This window comes from Carettochelys insculpta, chromosome 4 (assembly GCF_033958435.1).
Source record: "Carettochelys insculpta isolate YL-2023 chromosome 4, ASM3395843v1, whole genome shotgun sequence".
Taxonomy (NCBI): domain Eukaryota; kingdom Metazoa; phylum Chordata; order Testudines; family Carettochelyidae; genus Carettochelys; species Carettochelys insculpta.
In genome coordinates, this window is record NC_134140.1 from 130,236,538 (window position 1) to 130,256,959 (window position 20,422).

At 46.6% G+C, this 20,422-nt stretch overlaps 2 protein-coding genes across 2 annotated transcripts; both read left to right on the plus strand.

The window, feature by feature from the left end:
* The first annotated feature begins 4,728 nt into the window (after window positions 1-4,728).
* LOC142012192 (growth-regulated alpha protein-like) lies at window positions 4,729-6,867 on the plus strand. The gene is made up of 4 exons (XM_074992047.1): window positions 4,729-4,833; window positions 5,230-5,356; window positions 5,445-5,528; window positions 5,935-6,867. Exons 1-4 carry the CDS (start codon window positions 4,752-4,754, stop codon window positions 5,951-5,953), a joined length of 312 nt encoding a protein of 103 aa, XP_074848148.1. The 5' UTR covers window positions 4,729-4,751; the 3' UTR covers window positions 5,954-6,867.
* A 10,127-nt stretch (window positions 6,868-16,994) lies between these two features.
* LOC142012193 (growth-regulated alpha protein-like) lies at window positions 16,995-19,369 on the plus strand. Its single transcript, XM_074992049.1, has 4 exons — window positions 16,995-17,139; window positions 17,536-17,662; window positions 17,751-17,834; window positions 18,319-19,369. Exons 1-4 carry the CDS (start codon window positions 17,058-17,060, stop codon window positions 18,335-18,337), a joined length of 312 nt encoding a protein of 103 aa, XP_074848150.1. The 5' UTR covers window positions 16,995-17,057; the 3' UTR covers window positions 18,338-19,369.
* Window positions 19,370-20,422: the final 1,053 nt, after the last annotated feature.

A 20,422-nucleotide genomic window follows, 5' to 3' on the forward strand; every position in this document is an offset into this window, starting at 1 on the left:
TGAGTACTGCGTGCAGATGTGGTCTCCTCACCTCAAAAAAGATATATTGGCATTAGAAAAGGTTCAGAAAAGGGCGACTAAGATGATTAGGGGCTTGGAAAGGGTCCCATATGGGGAGAGGCTAGAGAGACTGGGACTTTTCAGTTTGGAAAAGAGGCAATTGAGGGGCGATATGATAGAGGTATATAAAATCATGAATGGTGTGGAGAAAGTGAATATAGAAAAATTATTTACCTTTTCCCATAATACAAGAACTAGGGGACACCAAATGAAATTGATGGGTAGTAGGTTCAAAACTAATAAAAGGAAATTTTTCTTCACACAGCGCACAGTCAACCTGTGGAACTCCTTGCCCGAGGAGGCTGTGAAGGCCAGGACTCTATTAGGGTTTAAAAAAGAGCTTGATAAATTTTTGCAGGTTAGGTCCATAAATGGCTATTAGCCAGGGATAAAGTATGGTGCCCTAGCCTTCAGAACAAGGGCAGGAGATGGATGGCAGGAGATAAATCACTTGATCATTGTCTTCTGTTCTCCTTCTCTGGGGCACCTGGCATTGGCCACCGTCGGCAGATGGGATGCTGGGCTCGATGGACCTTTGGTCTGACCCAGTATGGCCATTCTTATGTTCTTATGTTCTTATGTTGTGCAGCGATGGATGAGATATTGCACTGATCTATACAAAGCACAGTTGGACCCGAGTGTCTCGGAGAGACCAACTGAAGAACTGAAAGAGATATCTCCACTGAGCATCAAGAGCGAGACTGATATTTCAAAGGAGGAAGTAGAAAGAGCCGTGGAATGACCAAAGAACAACAAAAGCCCTGGAAATAAGATCACAGGAGAGATGATCAAATATGTAAGAGAAAGCATGATTCAGGAAATACACTGACTACATAATATAGCATGGAAAGAAGAGAAGGCATCTAAGGAATGGAAAAGAACTGTGCTAGTGACAATACGCAAGAAAGAAAGTGTGTTGGAGTGTAAGAATTACAGAATGATTGCCCTAGCCAGTCACGTAGGCAAAATGCTGATGATACTGACGGAGAAACTGAGAACACAGATAGAAGAACATTTAGCAGATGAGCAAGCAGGGTTCAGAAAAGATAGAAGTACCATACAGCAGATATTGGCACTAAGATGGACAGCAGAGAAAGCTTGACAAAAGAACAAGAACAGCTAGAATTGCTTCATTGATTTTCCGAAGACACTGACAGTATTTGCTGCATACTGAAAATTAAATCAAGAATTCCCCCAAACAAAACTTGACAAATATTAGCAGGGTTGACAGAAAGACCCATGTATGTCTCAGAATTGCTCTAACATTGTATAATGCTTAGTTGCATAATTTCTGAAGGGTGGGGCATAAGGTTTATGGACAGCTGAGTGTGTGTATGTAACAGTTTTCAATGTTTGGTCATTTTCATTTGTTTCTGTAATTTGCCCATACAATTGCAGCACAAGAAATGTTTAAGGGTGCCATAGCTTTTTGATTAGATAGGCAAAATCTCTCTTACTGTTAAGATACACCTTAGACACGAGGATGTAGCAGAGGGTTGGTCTGAATAATTTCTTCCTTCCTACCGCATGCTTCAAGTCATTTGCAGTAAAGTGGAGGTAGCATTTTAGCTTCACTAGAGAATAGTGAAAAATGAGTTCATCACCAGATCCTGGGGAAGAACTCCAGATTAATTTGACAGCTAATACTGTGCTTGCTGTGCCAATAAATTCATGACCTTCCTCACGTCTGTAGGATGCTGTAATGTTTACATTTGTAGCTTCTCCTTTTCTGTGCAAATGTTGCAATTACTGAAAGTGTAAGCCTGCAGAAAAGTGTAAGCCTGCAGATTAAAAAACCCCTGCAGAGTCATCTTAAAATACAAGGCCCAGATTGCTTAACATCAAATAATGCTGACAGCGCAGATTGATTGAGCTATTTCTGATGCCCAGTGTTAGAATTAGGGAATTTGTTTAATAAACTGAGCATGAAAAGCCACGGAAATGGTGCAGCAATAGGCAGTGCATACGATCCCAAGAACTGAACAAAGAGAAAGATGAAGATGGTACATTAAACACAAGGAACAAATCTACCCTCTCCCATTCACTCCTACTGGCTTCACTGTAACCAACGGTTGTATTAGGTACATAGTGTCATCACCAGTAGCTGATGCATATAGGCCAAACCATAAGCACACTAGTGGGTGCGATCCTGCCCTCAATATACAAGGGGTAAAGGTTCTGCTCCTCTACACTGCAGGTTAGCTTATTTGTTGTACTTGGGTATTTCTCCAGTAGGCAAATGTCTTGTGCAAGGAAATACTTCTCCAAGCTGACCACTGAGCTCTCCTCACAGCCGCTGGATGAGCAATACTTTGTTCAGGGTTGGTAACTATTTTGGAATTGAAAGAGTTTTGAATCCACAAACTCCAATGAGATTCAGGACGAAACAATGTCTTCATTTCCCCTCAAGCTTCACAATAATATCATCAACATCACCATCATCAACAACCACGGGCTCAGCGTCTGTTGGTGTCTGATGCCTCCCTCGCTATTTCCTTCCATCGTTCCCTGTCCAATGCAGAGTGGCTTCGCTTTTATACACTAGCTCCGCACCAATCTACTGTACCACCTACCCATTTTAACAATAATATGCTGGTGCGTATTTCCAACCCCACAAGGTGTGCCCATTCTCTGCTCTTTTCCACTCCCACAGTGTGATTCACTGGCTATGGTGGGGAAGCTAAGCTTTTGGACGTTTTGAGCTCCATCGGATGATCTTCAGAAGTTCAAGAGCCAGGGTGCAGCTGCCCAGCATTAGGGCTTCAGCCTCAGAGGAAGTGCCTGCTAGGACTCGGGCTTCAGCCCTGCAGGGAGAAGGGTCTAGGGCCTTCAGGTGCATAATAGCATCAACTGGGGCTGGGACCTGCAGCCCTGGAGTGGCACTTGGCAGTGCTGGTGGCTTTAGCACGGCTCCTGCTGAAATTGTGAGCCCCAGTGGGCATGGCTTGCAGGGCTGAAGCTCTGACATCCAGGGTCATCCTTAGGCATAAGCAGAACAGGCAGCTGCCTATGGTGCCTGAAAATTTTGGGGCACCATGCAGTCTTAATGTTGACCCACCTCTTCCTGCCCCTCTTCTGTGGCTCTGCTTCCTCTGGAAAGGATAGAATTAATTTAAAAGTGAAAAGCCTGCCAGCCCAATTAGCAGGGCACTGGACCTGTGAAAGAGGCATTCAAGGAGTAATGAAACCATCTAGCAGGAGCTTGCCAATGTCAGGTACAGACTGGCAGTTTACTGTGTTAGCCTATAGCGGTGGTTCCCAACCTTTTCAGTGTAATGCTGACAGACCAAGGTTGCCAGCACCAGGGACTCAACCTGCAATCATAGGGGCTAAAGCCTCCTGCTCTGCTGCATGAGCTAAAGGCCAGCTGCTCTCAGCCAATGCTGTAGAGCAGAGACGTCACTCACCCTAGTATGAAGTCCCAGTGCCTCTGGGTACTACATGCTTGCCTGGGCTGAAGAAGCACATGCCAAGCTTCTGAGACCTTCCAGCAGTTCATCCCAGACAAACCCCCAGTTGTAACACCAACAAACAGAGCCAGGTTGCCAGCACCACAGACTGAACCTGCAATTGGAGGGGCTAAACCCTGTGCTGTCCTGCATGAGCTAAGGGCCAGGGGGCTCTCAGCCAAGGCTGTAGAGCAGAGACTTCACTCACCCTCGTATGAGGTCTCAGTGCCTCTGGGTACTACATCAGTAACATGGTGCACTTTAAGACGTACAATTCCATGGCACACCCCCTTTTTTCAGCTGATTCAATTGTCTTGCTGCTTGAGTTCCAGATGGGGTGTGACTCTCTCCCACCCCTGGCTTCCGTGACTGTCTGCAGAGCTCCTGCGAAGGGAAACTGACGACCCCCGTGCCAGCTGGGACTCAGGCAGCCTTGCTTGAGCCCCACCGGGCATGGGGTTGTCACGGCCCCCCCTCCTCCCACAAGCGATTGCTCTGCATAGAGCCCCAGCCAGGGGAACTGGATGGAATTTCAGCCCACACTTGGCCAGCTCTCATGGCACGCCCACGGCACACGCCGGTGGCAAACCACAGGGCTACACGACGCTCGCTTAACATCCGTTTTCAAAATAGCATTAGCATGTTGCTGAAGATTATAAAACCACATCTCAACCCCCACCCCACCCCTTGCTTTTGGGCTCAGGGCGACCAATTTCAGAGCACGCCCTGGAGGCCCATAGATCCTAGAGGCTGCCTCTGGCAGAGCCCCTGCCCACTGGGTAGAAGCCCCTGGCCCCACCGCCCCAGGTCAGGGCAGAAGCCCCGCGCTCCCGCCTCCCCGAGAAGGAGCAGGGTGGGGCCGCCGGGGGCCCCCCCGGGGGAAGAGGTCGCCCGGCAGCTCGTGCCTCGAAGTGACACAAGCTGGCCCCCTCCTTCCTGCGCTCGCCCCGCTCCTGGCCTGGGGCCGGGACCTGCACCCTGGAACCAGCAGGCGGGATGGGATGGGGGGGCGCGGACCCTGGCTCCCAGCCCGCCGCCCCGGGCCCAAGCCGAGCCCGGCCAAAGTCCCTGGCGCGGGGCCGACGTAGGCGGAGCCCGGCTGAGTCACGTTTCGCCGCTAGCTCCGCCTCCCGCTGCCCCGGGAACTTCCCGGCCCGGCTCCCGCCGGGATAAAAGCGGCGGCGGGCGCTGCACTGGCAGAGGTGAGCTGAGACGGCCGAGCATCAGCATCCCACATCCACCATGAGCCGCTCTCGGAGCTTCGCCCCCTGCAGCCCCCTGCTGCTACTGCTGCTGCTGGCCGCCTGCGCCGCGCTGAGCCGGGGTGAGGGCTCGCTGGGCCCCGGGATCCGGGGTGGGGAGCCTCGCTCCCACTGAGCTGGGGAGGGTGGATGGGACCCAGGTGTCCGGGGAGGGTGGATGGGACCTCAGTGTCTGAGAGACATGCTGTATGCGGGAGGCCCCAGTGGGATGGATGGGACCCAGGTGTCCGGGAGCTGGCCACATGCGGGAGCCCTGGCTGCACGGATGGGACCTACCTGTCAGCCAGACCTAGGCAGGTTGGGATGCATGGAACCCAGGTGTCCGGGAGCTGGCTGTATGCAGGCAGACCCTGGGGGAAAGATGGGACCCAGGGCTGTTGTAGGTGGGGCGTGTCCCTGGCCACCCCCTGCAGAGATCTGACAGCCGGCAGGAGCTGAGCCTTTCTCCCCATCCCTAGGAGCCCCCATGGCTGGTGAGCTGCGGTGCCAGTGTGTTGAGACCGTGTCCGAGGTGATCCACCCCAAGCGTATTGCCCAAGTGGAGCTGATCCCCGAGGGGCCCCACTGCGGGGTGCCTGAAGTCATGTAAGTTTCCAGGTCCTGTTGCCTCCTCCCCTTCTGTGCCCCGCACCAGCCCCACGCTCACCTGGCTCTCCCCTTCGTCTCCCTGCAGAGCCACCCTGAAGCGCGGCGAGAGAGTGTGTCTGGACCCCAACGCGCCCTGGGTCAAACTCATCGTCACCAGGATCCTGAACAGGTACCTGTCCTGGGCTGTTGCCATATGTGCGTGGTTAGTGGCTGGGTCGCTAATGCAAGCGCTGGCCAGGGGCATGGGAGCAGCAGAGTCAGTCTGGCGCAGGTGTCTGTGTTGCAGTGACAATGGGCCAGACTAGGCTGCTGAGTCAACCACTGGAGGCTTCTCAGTACTAACTGCTGACCCAAGCTGGCCCAAAGCCCTACTGGACTGCAACATGTGGCTGGTTGGGTCCGTTACACTAAGTGCCTTTTATCTTAACTGTGTCCACTACTCCTGTGACACACGGCTCCCTCCCATGGAAGGCAGCTCTAGCACCCAGGGAATACAATAAAGCAAGAGAGGAAATCGGTCCCGCAAAATCTTTCAGGATTTCACTTATGTTTATTCTCTCCTCTGACCATTGCAGTAAATCAAAGAAGCTGTGAGAAGAGGAAATGAACAAGGAACTACAACAGAAACTACCTATGTGTAGAGGGGGGAAAAAGCATGACAGAGAGTGGGAACTCAAGGCTGAACAACTAGCCACGTTAAGGCTCTGCTTTTCAAGGTCTGATAGACCTGGCTGCTCTGCATTCGACTTCAACGCATTCCACTGACTGGTTTTATTTATGTATTTATTAATAGATCTGTGTATATACTTCAACAGCTAGGTACTGTTGTTGTTGTTGTTATTATTATTATTAAGCACCTTATGTCTTTCTGTTCACCTGACTGGACAATGCTGCAGTAATGGCTCAAGAGAGGTTGTGTTATTAACCTAATCCACATTCTAAACAACTCTACCTCAGACACTCTGAGCAGGTCAAGCTGGATAGCACTGGGAGACTGTGCTTAGCAAATTGTGAATAACCAGAGCTTCAGATTCTGGTGCAGCCAAGCATTTAGCCTTTGTGCACACAGATATTTAGGGTTACAAAATGAAATCCAATTAGGACAAGCACAGTAACTTGGTACTATCCTGAAATGTGGTGTCAAAGCAGGTGTCCTCAGGAAACAGAATCATTTGTTTGGTTAGGTGAAGCAGACCAGCCACTATTCTCCTGTCACAGAGAAGCAATCTTTATGAAAGTGTGGATTCCATCCCTAGCTGACCTTTTTGCAAACTCTTTTGGGGTATCTTTAGATGAATGTTAAATTCTTTTTATGCAATTTAAATATTTGATATTTATGCTGAAGGTTTAAGAACAGTAACGTTCTGAAAATCCTTGGACATGTTATGTCTTCATTGTATGACACACTGTCATGTTTTGTGTACAAGTGGTATTACTAATTATACTGTACTAAAATGAAGTAATTGTAATAATGGAAGGATTATAAATAAAATTGTTTCTGATTAAAATTGGTTGTCTCTTCTGCTCAGTTAAACTTAATGAACATGCATCTGTCACGGTGGGACCTCGGAAAAAGTGTGGTGTGGGTAAGAATTGGTATAATGTCTACAGTCTTCAAGCTTCATCCCCTTCCTCATTTTATTTAAGAGGTTTTTTTTCTGCATTTAACAGTCTCTTTGGGGAAGAATTGCAATATTTAAAATCATCGTCTGCAGACCGCAGTGTGAAGAACCCAATTTAGTCTTGAAGCGTGGTGTTGCGGCTATGGAAGCTGCAAGACCTGTCACGTTTGCTTAACTCTCCATGGGAGTACTTGTGTCTAAAGGACTCTGCTTTCTCCTCACACCCATGAGAAGCAGTATAATGATTCTTTGCCGTTCCAGCCAATAAGACAGCGCCAAGGAAAGCATAGAAGGCGCTTGTTTAAATATAAAGTACTTTGCTTGTCATGCGCACACTCTGGCTGTAAAAACAAAAGTGGGTACTTACGTGTAGATAATCTGTACAAGTGCAGTATCCTTCTACCGGGTTACATCCTAACTGCACTTCATGGAGGATATTCTCAGAAGTGTTAGAGATAGAGGCACAGATTCAGTATAACATGCATGGACCTCTCATTTAGGGGGTGCTACTAGCTTATGAAATCCGGACTAAAACACACGCCAGGGGCCCCCTCTTCCCACCACTGAAGCAAAGGAGGGCTTGATGCTTGGTTATATTCAACAGCCTTATGCCCCAACCCAGACAGGACCTGACTACATGTGTGAGGGATGAGCTGGGTCTGGATTTACTTGCCTGAGACTTTTGGGCTTAGGGCCTGCTGGCCACTGCCCAGTGCTTAATTTTTGCTGGGGCTGAGATTGTTTGTGCTCCAGTACCTGAGTGCTTGAGTCCACCACCTCTTTCATTACAAACCAAGCCTGCTGCTGCCTTGTTACACTGAGCGCCATGGTATGGGGGCCTCGCTTCACAGCCCCACCAGTGCAATGAGAGAACAACCAATAAAAGCAGGGCATGCAGTTAGAACTTGTCCCCCTGCCTTGCAAATCAGTACCTGTGAATCTTGAGAACAAACTCCACAGGCTTATGGTCTAAGCTACAACCCACAGCTGACAAGTAGCTCTCCTGGAGCTGATTTATTGTTACTCCTCTTTCTGTCCCTAGTTACCCTAGAGAGTGGCTTGCCTTGGCGTGATGCACCCAACTTCTCAGGCTCATACGGAAAAAAATTCTAATGAAGGGTGGTGGCCTTCTTCCAATGATCTCCATTAGCTTTTCTGCATGTGACATTTGTAGGACATGCTATTTAATGTAAGAATAGCCACGCTGGGTGAAACCAAAAGTCCATTTAGTCCAGTATCCTGTCTTCCACCAATGGCCAATGCCAGGTGCCCTAGAGGTAATGAACAGAATGGGAAACCACCCCATTACCTATCCCCAGCTTCCTGCAAACAAAAGCTAGTGACACCATCCCTGCCCATAATAATAGTAGCTAGCCACTGATGGACCTATCCTCCATGAATTTATCTAGTTCATTCCTGAGCTCTGTTATAGGCTTGACCTTCACAAAATCCTCTGGCAAAGAGTTCCACAAGTTCACAATGCCTCCTGTGAAGACATATTTCCTTTTGTTTATTTTAAATCTGCTGTCTATTGATTGTATTTGGTGACCCCTAGGTCTTGTATTATGAGGAGTTAATACATTTTCCTTATTTACTTTCTCCATACCAGTCATGATTTTATAGATCTCTATTATTTGCATCCTTAGACCTCTCATTTTCAATCTGAAAGGTCCCAGTCTTACTAATTGCACATGGAAGCAGTTCTAGACCCTTAATTTTGTTGTCCTTTTATGAACTATTTCCAGTTCCAATATATCTCTTTTGAGATGGGGCAACCAGATTTTAAAGTCATATTCAAGATGTGTGCACATCATGGATCTCTTTACAAGCAATATATTTTCTGTTTTTTCTATCTCATTCTTAATGATTCCCAACATTTGGTTAGCTATTTTACTGTTGCTGCCTACTGCACATTGAGTGGATGCTTCCAGATAACTACTCATAGTGACTGCAAGGTCCATCTCTCTAGGTGGAACACATAATTTAGACCACATCATTTTACATGAATTATTGAGATTATGTTTTCCACTGTGCATTAGTCAACATTACAATTCATCTACCTTTTTTTGCCCAGTCACTCAATTTTGTGTGATCCCTTTTAACTCTTTGTAGTCTGCTTTGGACTTAACTATCTTGAGTAGTTCTGTATCACACACACATCTCCTAGAGCTGAAAGGGACCTTGGGAAGTCATCTAGTCAAGTCCCCTGCCCCCTCGGCAGGGCCAAGCACCATCCCTGCCATCTGTTTGCCCCAGTCCCTCAATGGCCTCCTCAAGCATTGAATTTACAACCCCAGGTTTAGCAGGCCAATACTCAAACCACTGAGCTATCCCTTCCCAAGCAGACCATGCATTTGGTAGGGTCCAAGTGACAATGATTTGGATTGCCCTTGGTGATGTTATGGGTGTGCCATATATTTGTTTTAGCAACAGCCATCCAAGTGTAATGCCCACAGACCCAGGTTGCTGTCACCAGGGATTGAACCTGTGATCGGGAGAGCTAAAGCCCTGTGCTCTATCATCTGCTGATTTTGCCATCTCACTGTTTACTGCCTTTCCAGACCATTTATGAATAGGAGAAATAGAGCTCGTCCCAGTACGGACCTCCAGGGAACATCACCATTTCCTGTCTCCATTTTGAAAACTGACCATTTATTCCTGCCCTTTGTTTCCTAACATTTACTGTTACCAACTCATTCGAAGACCTTCCTTTTTTTTCTATGACAACTCACTTTACTTAAGAGCCTCTGGTGAGGGACATTGTCAAAGGCTTTCTGAAAATATAGGAGCTTTCGAAGGTTAAGTGAAAATACTGCCTCCCTCAGAGAAGAGGGGCACCCCCTTTCTTAATGTCATAGGAGTCCTATTTCTAGCCCCAAAGGGCAGAATGCTTATTGTACCTGGAACCCATCTCTGCTGCAAGAAGCTATATCGTTCTTCCACCACAGATCAGTGTGAACCACAGATCAGTGTGATCTGGGGATGGGAGAAGGGAGGGAGAGAAAGCTATCCCACATCCTGTAGGAAAGGAAGACCCCTATGTGCCTGTTTGAGGCTGCTAAGTGGATGGCACCATGACAAACTGTTCCCACAGAGCAGCTGAGTGAACAGAGGGCAGGTGAGTTGGACAGAGGGACACAACAAATGTGGTTTGTCACATAAGTATCACAACCACTTATGAGCGGCCTGGACCTGCAGCTGCATGTGTGGCCACTTTGCGAGCTGCCAGCTGTGAAATGGGCTAGCCTGACCGACTAAGACAGAGTGTGTTGAGTTTGAGATTATTCAGTGAGTATCACTTGAAGATACATGTTCAAGTCCTCAGCCCAGATGCCGTGTTCAAGTGCCCCTTCCCTGCTTCCCCCACCCCCAGCACAGGCATGCGTACCTTTCTCCATGGCCACAAGGAAAGATGCAGGAAGAGAAGACTAGGAAAAGACATAGAAGTGTTAAATCTGAGGCACGTTTGTCATTGTCATCTTTGTGCTCAAGGCTGGAACAAGTCATTCCCTGTGGGATGCCCACTTCAACCAGGAGCCCAAATGGGGCTTGAAAAGCATTAAACAAGCATGGTGGAGAAAAAGACCAAGGATGTTTGAGTAGTTAAGGCACCAGAATGGGGGAGGATGATCAAGGAGAGCTGGTTTCTGTTACACAGGTAGACTGATAAAGCTGGAGACACGGGCAGGGGAAATTGTTAGGGTACTGATTTAGCCAAGCGCCCGAGAGCATGCTCAACTCCCAATGAAGCTGAGTGACTTGGCTTTAACCATATAGGTCAACAGTGTGCATTAGTGCTTTGTTGTAACACAGCCTGACAGTAATGGTATTGAAAATGCACAGCTCCCATCAGCTTCATCACTGTTAATTTTAGTTATGATTATCTAACTCCTGTCTTTAGATTTTAAGCTCTGTGGGGTCAGAGCCTTCCCTTTGTCAGTGCAGCACTGATCACAGCAGAACCAAGATCCAGGTTGCAGTTCACCTTACCACTGGACTGATGGGAAAGAGCATGGCCTAAGGGCCAGTGAACTGGATTGGAACTCAAGCTCTGAGGCTAGACCCACATTACCATGGAAGATCGACCCGCCGAGGGTTGATTTTCCAGGGTTTCATTTTGCACATATGCAAAATGACTCTCACAGGAGCCAACGTCATCCTCTGTACTCCCTGCGAGTGGCGAGGAATAAGGAATGTCGATGGGAGAAATGCTACCATCAACCTCCCACCTTGTGGACAGAGATGGAAGTTGACCATGGATAAATCGATTTTAGCCACGCAACTGGCATAGCTAAAATTGCATATCGGCAGCCAACTTCTGTGCCTAGTAGAGACATAGCCTGTGTTTCAGTTGTCTGGCCTGACAGGTAAGCACGAGCAAGTCACTTCCCTCCTCTGTGCCTCCACTGACAAAGTGGATTAAATGTTAAGTACAAGAGGTAGGTAGTATCAATACTAAACCTACTATGACTATTAAGACATCCTGTTCAGGTTTAACTTGACACATTAAGTAGTTCCACTAAATCTACTAGAACTAGTCAGTGCCTAATATTGAATTGTTACGGGATCATAGTCTTAATCTAATAATATGGAAACTAAACCATGCCATTGATCTAAATTTCTAATTTAAAATTCCCGATGACTCATGTCAGTCCTATTTTAGTTGAGTTTTGCTTATTACTGCACAACTGTCATGCAAAATAGGTAATTAGGTACAGAAGAAAACAGTAAATTAAGGACTTTAATACTCTGTTTCAGTACTTTGACATCCAGGTTGAACCTCTCCTATCTGGAACTCTCTCACCTGGCCACATCCATAATCTGGCATGATTTTGGTTAGCCGGACAACCACTTATCATAGGTGTGGCCAAGTTTCCCAGGGTCCCATAAAATATTTTTTACAGCCACCAGTCCTGATGCTCAGTGTTCTGTGCTGTTATTTAGCTCTAATTTACCCCTAAACATCTCTAAGAGCCCATTAAGCGGCGGAAGTGTTGGTAATGCTGCTTGACAACATTGACCTCCCATGGTCAAGCAAATTCTCTCATTCGGCACGAGTCAGGTCCTGAGGGTGCCAGACGAGAGAGGTTCAATCTGTACCACTACATTTGTAAAAAAGTTCAGGTCTTGGTTAATGATTCCATTTCCAATCTATTTCACAAAAATTATGTTAGTAAAACCACGTTGCTGTGCAGTTGAACTCCCACAGAAAAAAAGGAGACAAAATTCACCATGTCACTGGTGGGCAAACAGTCTTCACAAAGCAGTCACTCTATAGCTGACCTCACAGTCCTCATCCTCAAAGGAAACCAGTGCACCACTTTCACAAGATGAGCCTGGGATATTACATTCTTAACCTCACTAGACACTGAAAATGACAGACTTAATAAAGACACCTTTATGTTTTATTACAATAATCTGCCTTTTTATGTACTATGGTCCCTTATAATGCGCTAACTACTTACGCTAAACAATCTATTCCACCTTACATTTAACTGTGACATTCTAATTACCTTTCCCAGATCTGATAAGCTCTGTGTAGTTCAAAAGCTTGCCTCTCACGTCACCCATAGAAGTTAGTTCAATAAAACATATTCCTCCATCCACCTTGTTTCTCCAATATCTTGGGATCAAGATGGCTACAACATACTGCAAACATCTATTTCCCTGGCATTTTCTTGCATGACATCTATTCCACCAGTCATGGAAACTGATTTTCTTCTCGCCTACACCAATTTTACATCATCCTAATTCTACTGATTCTATAGTTACAGCTGAATCAAATCAGTGACCAGGGCAGGGAGTAAGGTGAGATCAACTCCATGTTGCTCTACACTCTGTAAACAAAACAACACCAACTTCATTCCCTTTCATTGTAGTATTTTTCCATTTTCTTAGGGACACAATGGAGTTAAAGCAAGTGAATGCAGCCAGTCTGTCCAGGAGAGATATGAATTTACATTCCTAAGCTCATCTTTCTCCTGCAGGTAAAAGTTAATTCCATTCTCCTAACACTTAGATAACTCCCACTTCATTTTCAGTCATCTCCTATGCGTGTTAATGCCTTATGCTTAACAGTACAGCACACTGTGCATTGGCTTGGCACTCTACTTTCTTCTGCAGACCTTCTTTCTTCTAAAGAAGAACTCTGAGAAACTCAAAAGCTTGTCCTTCCACCAATTGACTTTAGTCCAATAAAGAGTGGCAGCCTGACCCATCTCCTCTCTTTCTGATCCTGGCACAGCACTGCTGCAACAACCCTGCAAATAATATGTACCAGTTAGTCTGCATGTTATCATATATAGGATCGTTCTAATTATAGGATAACTATGCTACCTGCTGTAAAGGGGGGTAGCTAGAACTAACTGCAAAACAAATACGCCCCCTTCAGGAAATCTCGGGGAAGGAACATTCATCAGGCACTCTGAGACTGCTTCAGAGTCCCCTTGCTGAGTCAACAACGCAAAGGTTCCCAGGAAGCCTGACTGTGCTATCAGCCCATAACAGCCTACATAGCCTCCAGTCAACTCTAGCTTCTTTATCCTTTTTAAATAACTCAGGCCCAAGGCACTGAGGATCCTTCACTGAATCAAAGCTTGCTTGAGCTGTAAGCTTTAGTGTTCCTTAAAGGAGTAGGACGCTACATCAATGTGCTTGTCCTACCCAAAGGAGTGATAACGAAGGGTGTGCTTTTACTCTGACACCAACAGGCATGAATTTGGGTACCTAGTAGCTTGCTCCATGGGCTACATGTTTATTGCTAGCACACTGGCTTGATCAGAACAGGCAGAGTATAGCTAATGGAACTGGAAATTACACCTGCCAGCTCCCACATGTACATACATTCAGAAAGATTCTGAGCTCTTCCTTTCACAAGAGTAGCACACTGCTTTAGCAGAGTTCTCCTGGAGCTCATGGGCAGTGTCTTAATTTCAGAGAATCTCTGAACAAGGAGATTTTTAGCCATGCATGGAAGCACCAATGGAAGGACCCCAGCCAAATGCACATTCACTACCTATTGTAACTCACCCCATTACATGCTAAATAACATTGGAAAGCTATATCAACAAATAAAAGAGTGGACCAGGCTGTAAAATCAGTTCTGATTTTAATAACCAGCTTTGAGAGTTTCAAGAATACGAGCCGGTAACATCTCATTAAAAGGAATCTATATGTAGGTTAGGACTGATGCATGCTGGATATATTTGTATATATACCCACTGCAGTCATTTCTGTTTTCCTTGTCCACCTAAAATACCAAGGGGAGTCAATGGTGAAACCCTCTGAAGTCAAAGGAAATTTCTGCACTCACTTCAACTGGAGCAAGACTGAGTCTTAGAACAGAGCTGCTATTAAGCTGTCTTTTTAAAAAAATAGCTGAAATGTATTTTCACAGCCTACTTGATGTACAGAGAAAAATAAATGGAACAGAAAGCGTTTCTTTAATTATGTCACTTTTCTCCTACCAGATAATGGCAAAATAGGGGCCACTGGGGCTAGTGGAAAACACCTAACACAAGACTATGTTCTTTACATTTAAAATAGATCCTCATGGTTCTTTATGCAGTCCTTAGCTGACACTTGCATGGTGACAACCCCAGTGCTCCTGGCAAAGCAGCCAGAGGTGGAAGTCAAATGATGTACTAGGTCTGTCATCTGGATAATTGGGCTTCTTTTCTTTCCTGGACTGAGTGGAGTAAGAGACATATACTGTATGCTTTGAACAAAAAAACCAGTCACAATTGCTTCATATTTTAAGATGTTGAATAATGTATTTCCTGGGTTTTATTCACAGCTGTTTCTTCCTTGCATGTGTGTTACTGTTCCCACTGTTTTGAAGGTTGGGTCATTTTCACTGCTTCATTGTTTTGCCCAGATAATCTCCAGAGCCAGAATTATTTATCAGGGCTCTCGCTTTAGGACTTGACAGATAGAAGGTCTCACTCACTGGTAAGTTACATGCCAGATGTCAGTGAATGTAGCTACATCCCAACACAAACCTCACAGCACTGGGCTGCACTGAAGGATTTGTCTCTCCCACCACTTGCTTTCAGGCAGATGAAATTAACCAGCTGTAGAATTTTGGTTCCAAGAATGACAGAGTACTCAAGCCCTTCGTGTCTGCTGTGATCCTACTGACAGACAGCAAAACTTAATTACCCACTGGGAGAAATAAAAAGCAGATGGACACTGTCTGTTTTCTCCTACAGACAACAGCTAACCTCAGGAAAATTCTCACTAGCAACCACAGGCTATACCACAGTAATACTAAACCTGGTACTTTTCCTTGCAACAAACCCCAGTGCCAACTTTGTCCACATATTTATTCTGAAGATACCATCACTGGACCTAACCATTAACTGCAAGATCAGGGGCTCGTTCTCCTGTACCTCAACCAATGTAATATATGCCATTATGTGCCAGCAATGTGCCTCTGCTATGTATATCCAACAAACCGGAACATCACTTTGCCAAAGAACGAATGGACACAGAGCAGACATTACGAATCTGAATACACATAAACCTATCTCTGAGCATTTCAATGGAGTGGGCCATTCTGTTAAAAACCTGAGAATATGTGTCCAACAAACACACTCTAGCAGCAGATTGCAAAGGGACATGTGTGAACTGGAGTTCATGCTCAAATTCGATACATTGAATCTTGGCCTTACTAGAGATAGCAATTACCTCATGCATTACAAAGACAGTTTCCCTACCTTTGATGTTTGTAATGATCTCAGGCAGGACAGAATATTTCACACACACCCCTTCTGTTCTGTGTATCTGCTTTGTCAGATTTGGGTTTTGGGTTTTTTTTATGGATCTTGGTATTATAAAACCATCTGTGCTGTACTGGAAGTGTTATATCTCCAGATTTGAGGAAGTGGGTCTGCCCCACAAAAGCACATCACCTAATAAATTATTTTGTTAGTCTTTAAAGTGGTACGTGACTATTGGTTTGTTTTGTTAAGACTGCAGACTAACATGGTGACCTCTCTGATGTTATGAGAGTCAACACTGACATAAGAATCAGAGAGGTAGCTATGTTAGTCTGTAGCTCATGCATCTGATGAAGTGGGTCTTTGCCCATGAAAGCTTGTGCTCCAAAACTGACATAAGAATTCACGCTCAAGTTTGTGTGTGTAAGAGACACACCCACATCTCCTAGAACTGGAAGGGACCTTGGGATGTCCTCTAGTCCAGCCTTCTGTCCTCTTGGCAGGACCAAGCACCATCCCTGATATCTATTTGCCCCAATTCCTAAATGGCCTCCTAAAGGATTGAACTCACAACCCTGAGTTTAGCAAGCTAATGCTCCAACCACTGAAATATCCCTCCCCTTGTGTGGGTATGTATGTGTGTGGGTGTGTAAAGGATTAATTCAACTGCAGACACAACAGGAAATCCTACAGAACTTTATAGGCTACCAGATATTTTGGAGCATATGCTTTTGTGGGCAAAGACCTGCTTTGCCTTTGCCCACAAAAGCTTATGCTCCCAGATATCTGTTGGTCTATACATTGCCACAGATTGCTTGTTGTTTTGGAAGATACAGACTAGGACGCCTATCGCCTGATACTGCTAACCGGGAAGCTGCTGCAAATCTCGCTAGGCTGGTAGGATGTTGACTTTCTTAACTTCCCCTTGATTGCGAAAGGCCTTCAAGTAAGTTATTCCGCAAGCCTGCAGCGCGCTGAGCAAACACCATACAAACTTGAAGTCATCGGAGAAGCAGCACCGGGAAACGCTGCTGGTGCAGCTGGATTATGTCAAAGCTGCCCTGGAGCCGTAGGCTAAGGGAACTGGTGTTGTAAAGGTAGATTTGTGACGTCCGGGCGCAGACCCTGGCTCCCAGCCCGCCGCCCCGGGCCCAAGCCGAGCCCGGCCAAAGCCCCTGGCGCGGGGCCGACGTAGGCGGAGCCCGGCTGAGTCACGTTTCGCCGCTAGCTCCGCCTCCCGCTGCCCCGGGAACTTCCCGGCCCGGCTCCCGCCGGGATAAAAGCGGCGGCGGGCGCTGCACTGGCAGAGGTGAGCTGAGACGGCCGAGCATCAGCATCCCACATCCACCATCCGCTATGAGCCACTCTCGGAGCTTCGCCCCCTGCAGCCCCCTGCTGCTACTGCTGCTGCTGGCCGCCTGCGCCGCGCTGAGCCGGGGTGAGGGCTCGCTGGGCCCCGGGATCCGGGGTGGGGAGCCTCGTTCCCACTGAGCTGGGGAGGGTGGATGGGACCCAGGTGTCCGGGGAGGGTGGATGGGACCTCAGTGTCTGAGAGACATGCTGTATGCGGGAGGCCCCAGTGGGATGGATGGGACCCAGGTGTCCGGGAGCTGGCCACATGCGGGAGCCCTGGCTGCACGGATGGGACCTACCTGTCAGCCAGACCTAGGCAGGTTGGGATGCATGGAACCCAGGTGTCCGGGAGCTGGCTGTATGCAGGCAGACCCTGGGGGAAAGATGGGACCCAGGGCTGTTGTAGGTGGGGCGTGTCCCTGGCCACCCCCTGCAGAAATCTGACAGCCGGCAGGAGCTGAGCCTTTCTCCCCATCCCTAGGAGCCCCCATGGCTGGTGAGCTGCGGTGCCAGTGTGTTGAGACCGTGTCCGAGGTGATCCACCCCAAGCGTATTGCCCAAGTGGAGCTGATCCCCGAGGGGCCCCACTGCGGGGTGCCTGAAGTCATGTAAGTTTCCAGGTCCTGCTGCCTCCTCCCCTTCTGTGCCCCCCACTAGTCCCATGCTCACCTGGCTCTCCCCTTCGTCTCCCTGCAGAGCCACCCTGAAGCGCGGCAAGAAAGTGTGTCTGGACCCCAACGCGCCCTGGGTCAAATTCATCATCATCAGGATCCTGAACAGGTACCTGTCCTGGGCTGTTGGTGTGTGTGCATGGCTAGTGGCTGGGTCACTAATGCAAGCGCTGGCCAGGGGCATGGGAGCAGCAGTCAGTCTGAGGCAGGTGGTTGTGTTGCAGTGCTGGGTCCCTAGTTTTGTAATTTATATTTTCCATGGGTTAAGACTGACTGACGGAGCAGTGGGGGTCAGATTAATTCTGGGGTGAGAAAGCCCAGCAGGAATACATACAGCCTAACAGTTTACATGCACTATTTGTACTCTTACCCATGAAGGTAGGCTGCAACAGGTACGCTGGTGGGGTCCTCGATTCATCACTGTCCTCTGCTCCTCATGACACACACGGAGCTCCTAGAGAGGGCTCTGTAGTCTGGTGCACAGGAAATGTAAACCTGGACCCTGCAGAGGGAAAGCAAGAGACGAAATGAGTCCAGATGCTGTCTTTCAGGATTTCCCTTATAATCTGTATTCTCTTGTCTGACTGTTACAGTAAATCTAACAAGGTGTGAAGGGAGAAGATGTGGAAATGAACATGGAACGACAACAAACAGTTTCTCTAAAAGACAAAAATGTGATAGAGAGGAGAATCTGGGCCGACAGGTGCTGGAACTAAAGGGGGCAGGGTGCGTGTGCTTCAGCACCCTCAGGCTTCGCGTGGTTTTCATTATGCACAGGGTTTGCAGTTTGGTTCAGTGGTTCTCAGCAACCCCATTGGAAAATTGTTCCAGTACCCCTGCCTGAGCCCTGAAGGAACAGCCATGGCAACTCTTTCCTGTTGAAGGTCTGCTAGAGCAGTTTGTATGGCATTCAGCTTCTTGGTCCACTAACTTATTGCAATGTGTTTTTATTTATGTATTTATTAATCCAAGTGTGTGCTATTAGGAATTCTATTCAGCAGCTAAATATTGGGGTAAGCCCCACCCTGTCTCGCTTCTCCCTGATTATATGAACTGATTATGAGCAGTAGGGACTTGAGAGGGCTCTGTGTTAATCCAGTACACATCAGGTCAGGATGGATAGCACAGTGAAGCTGTGCCTTCTGCATTGTGCTGTCATGCAGGGTTTGGCTTGTGAATAACTAGAACCTCAGCCTCTGGAGCTGCCAAATATTCAGGGTTACAAAGTAAAAGCCAGGTGGAGCAAGTGTAACTTACCAAAGTACTGAAATCTGCTGGGTTCTGGAAATTGTATCAGCTGTTTGATTTATTGTCTATTTCATATAACCAGTCTCTCCTTAATAGATAAGTGATCTTCTTGTAAATGTAGCTTTCATGCAGTCACTAAAATGTTATAGCCATAAAAAGGCTGTCTTTTGATATGAATATTCTTTAATAGTATATATGACATTTATATATTTGATATTTATGCTGAAGGTGTCAGAACAGTAATGTTTTGAACATCCTTGGACATTTTATGTCTTCATTGTATGACACAATGTCACATTTCTGTAAAATAAATGGTATCGATAATTCTATTGCACTTAAAATGCAGAATTTATGTAACAATGGTGGTTTTTAAAATAAATATTTAATTTATTAAAATATATTGAGTACTCTGTTCATTCCGGAGTGAAAATGAACATGTCTGAGTTGGGCTAATGGGAGGGTGGGGGAGAAACAGTTGAATAATGTGTCCTGTGTGCACCGTAGCAATTCATAGCCTCATATGCATTCAAGTTTGTGGGGGGGGGGGGCGGTTCTTTTTCGGTATGCTTATGACAAGTGATCCAGACCCAGAGCTCCAATACAGAGAATTTATATATATTCTCTATGTGCATACTTCATTGTGCAGAGAGGTTGCACCTAAGAACATGACTTTGTGTAAGTCCTGATGCAGCCAGGACTTACATATTTCCTTAAGTTTCAAAGGCACTACATATGTGCTTACATCATTTTTCGCTGTTGGGAACGTAAAGGTTTTTTGCTATGATAGGAATCCATATGGGGGAAAATGAGGTCTAGAAAATATAACTATATCTATAAATAGTTTTCTAGCCATCTGCAGACCAAACAAACCAATGTTTTTAAGTCTAGACATTATCTTAAGAGGGCAGCATCTCTCCGCCTGGTTACATATTAAATTGTTTCTATAGGGGGTATTTTCAGGAGGAAGTGAGACCTAGAACTTCATGCATGAAATTTCTTTAAGTGGATAGAAAAGTAATTTGCTGCTTCTTCATGTAATTTGGGATCCATCAAAATACATGGAAGGAATTTGGAGTGTTGCTGTTTTATTAAATATTAGCGAGACCACATGATGGTGTGGTACAGAAAACTATGAGTGTAGGATGGTTGCTCAGGATAGCAAATCAATGCTAAGAGAGCCATTAGATTACCACGATGCAGTCTTGGATACTTTCATGGGAGAATGAACTATCATGGAGAGGCTTTGTTCTTGCTCATAATAGCTACGTCTACACGGGTATGCTACATCAAAATAGCTTATTTCATTGTAGCGAAATCGAAATAAGCTATTTTGATGAATAGCGTCTACACGTCCTCCACGGTTGGTGCTGTCGACGTTCAATGTCGACGTTGGGCAGCACTATATCGAAGTAGGCGCTGCAGGGACATGTCTACACGCCAAAGCGGCCC

What these genes read in the sequence shown, in the direction of transcription:
- LOC142012192 (XM_074992047.1), top strand. Translation starts at nt 4,752, where the DNA reads ATGAGCCGCTCTCGGAGCTTCGCCCCCTGCAGCCCCCTGCTGCTACTG. An exon ending in CTGCGCCGCGCTGAGCCGGG is followed by an intron (nt 4,834 to 5,229) that starts GTGAGGGCTCGC and finishes CCCCATCCCTAG; the next exon opens with GAGCCCCCATGGCTGGTGAG. An exon ending in TGCGGGGTGCCTGAAGTCAT is followed by an intron (nt 5,357 to 5,444) that starts GTAAGTTTCCAG and finishes GTCTCCCTGCAG; the next exon opens with AGCCACCCTGAAGCGCGGCG.
- LOC142012193 (XM_074992049.1), top strand. Translation starts at nt 17,058, where the DNA reads ATGAGCCACTCTCGGAGCTTCGCCCCCTGCAGCCCCCTGCTGCTACTG. An exon ending in CTGCGCCGCGCTGAGCCGGG is followed by an intron (nt 17,140 to 17,535) that starts GTGAGGGCTCGC and finishes CCCCATCCCTAG; the next exon opens with GAGCCCCCATGGCTGGTGAG. An exon ending in TGCGGGGTGCCTGAAGTCAT is followed by an intron (nt 17,663 to 17,750) that starts GTAAGTTTCCAG and finishes GTCTCCCTGCAG; the next exon opens with AGCCACCCTGAAGCGCGGCA.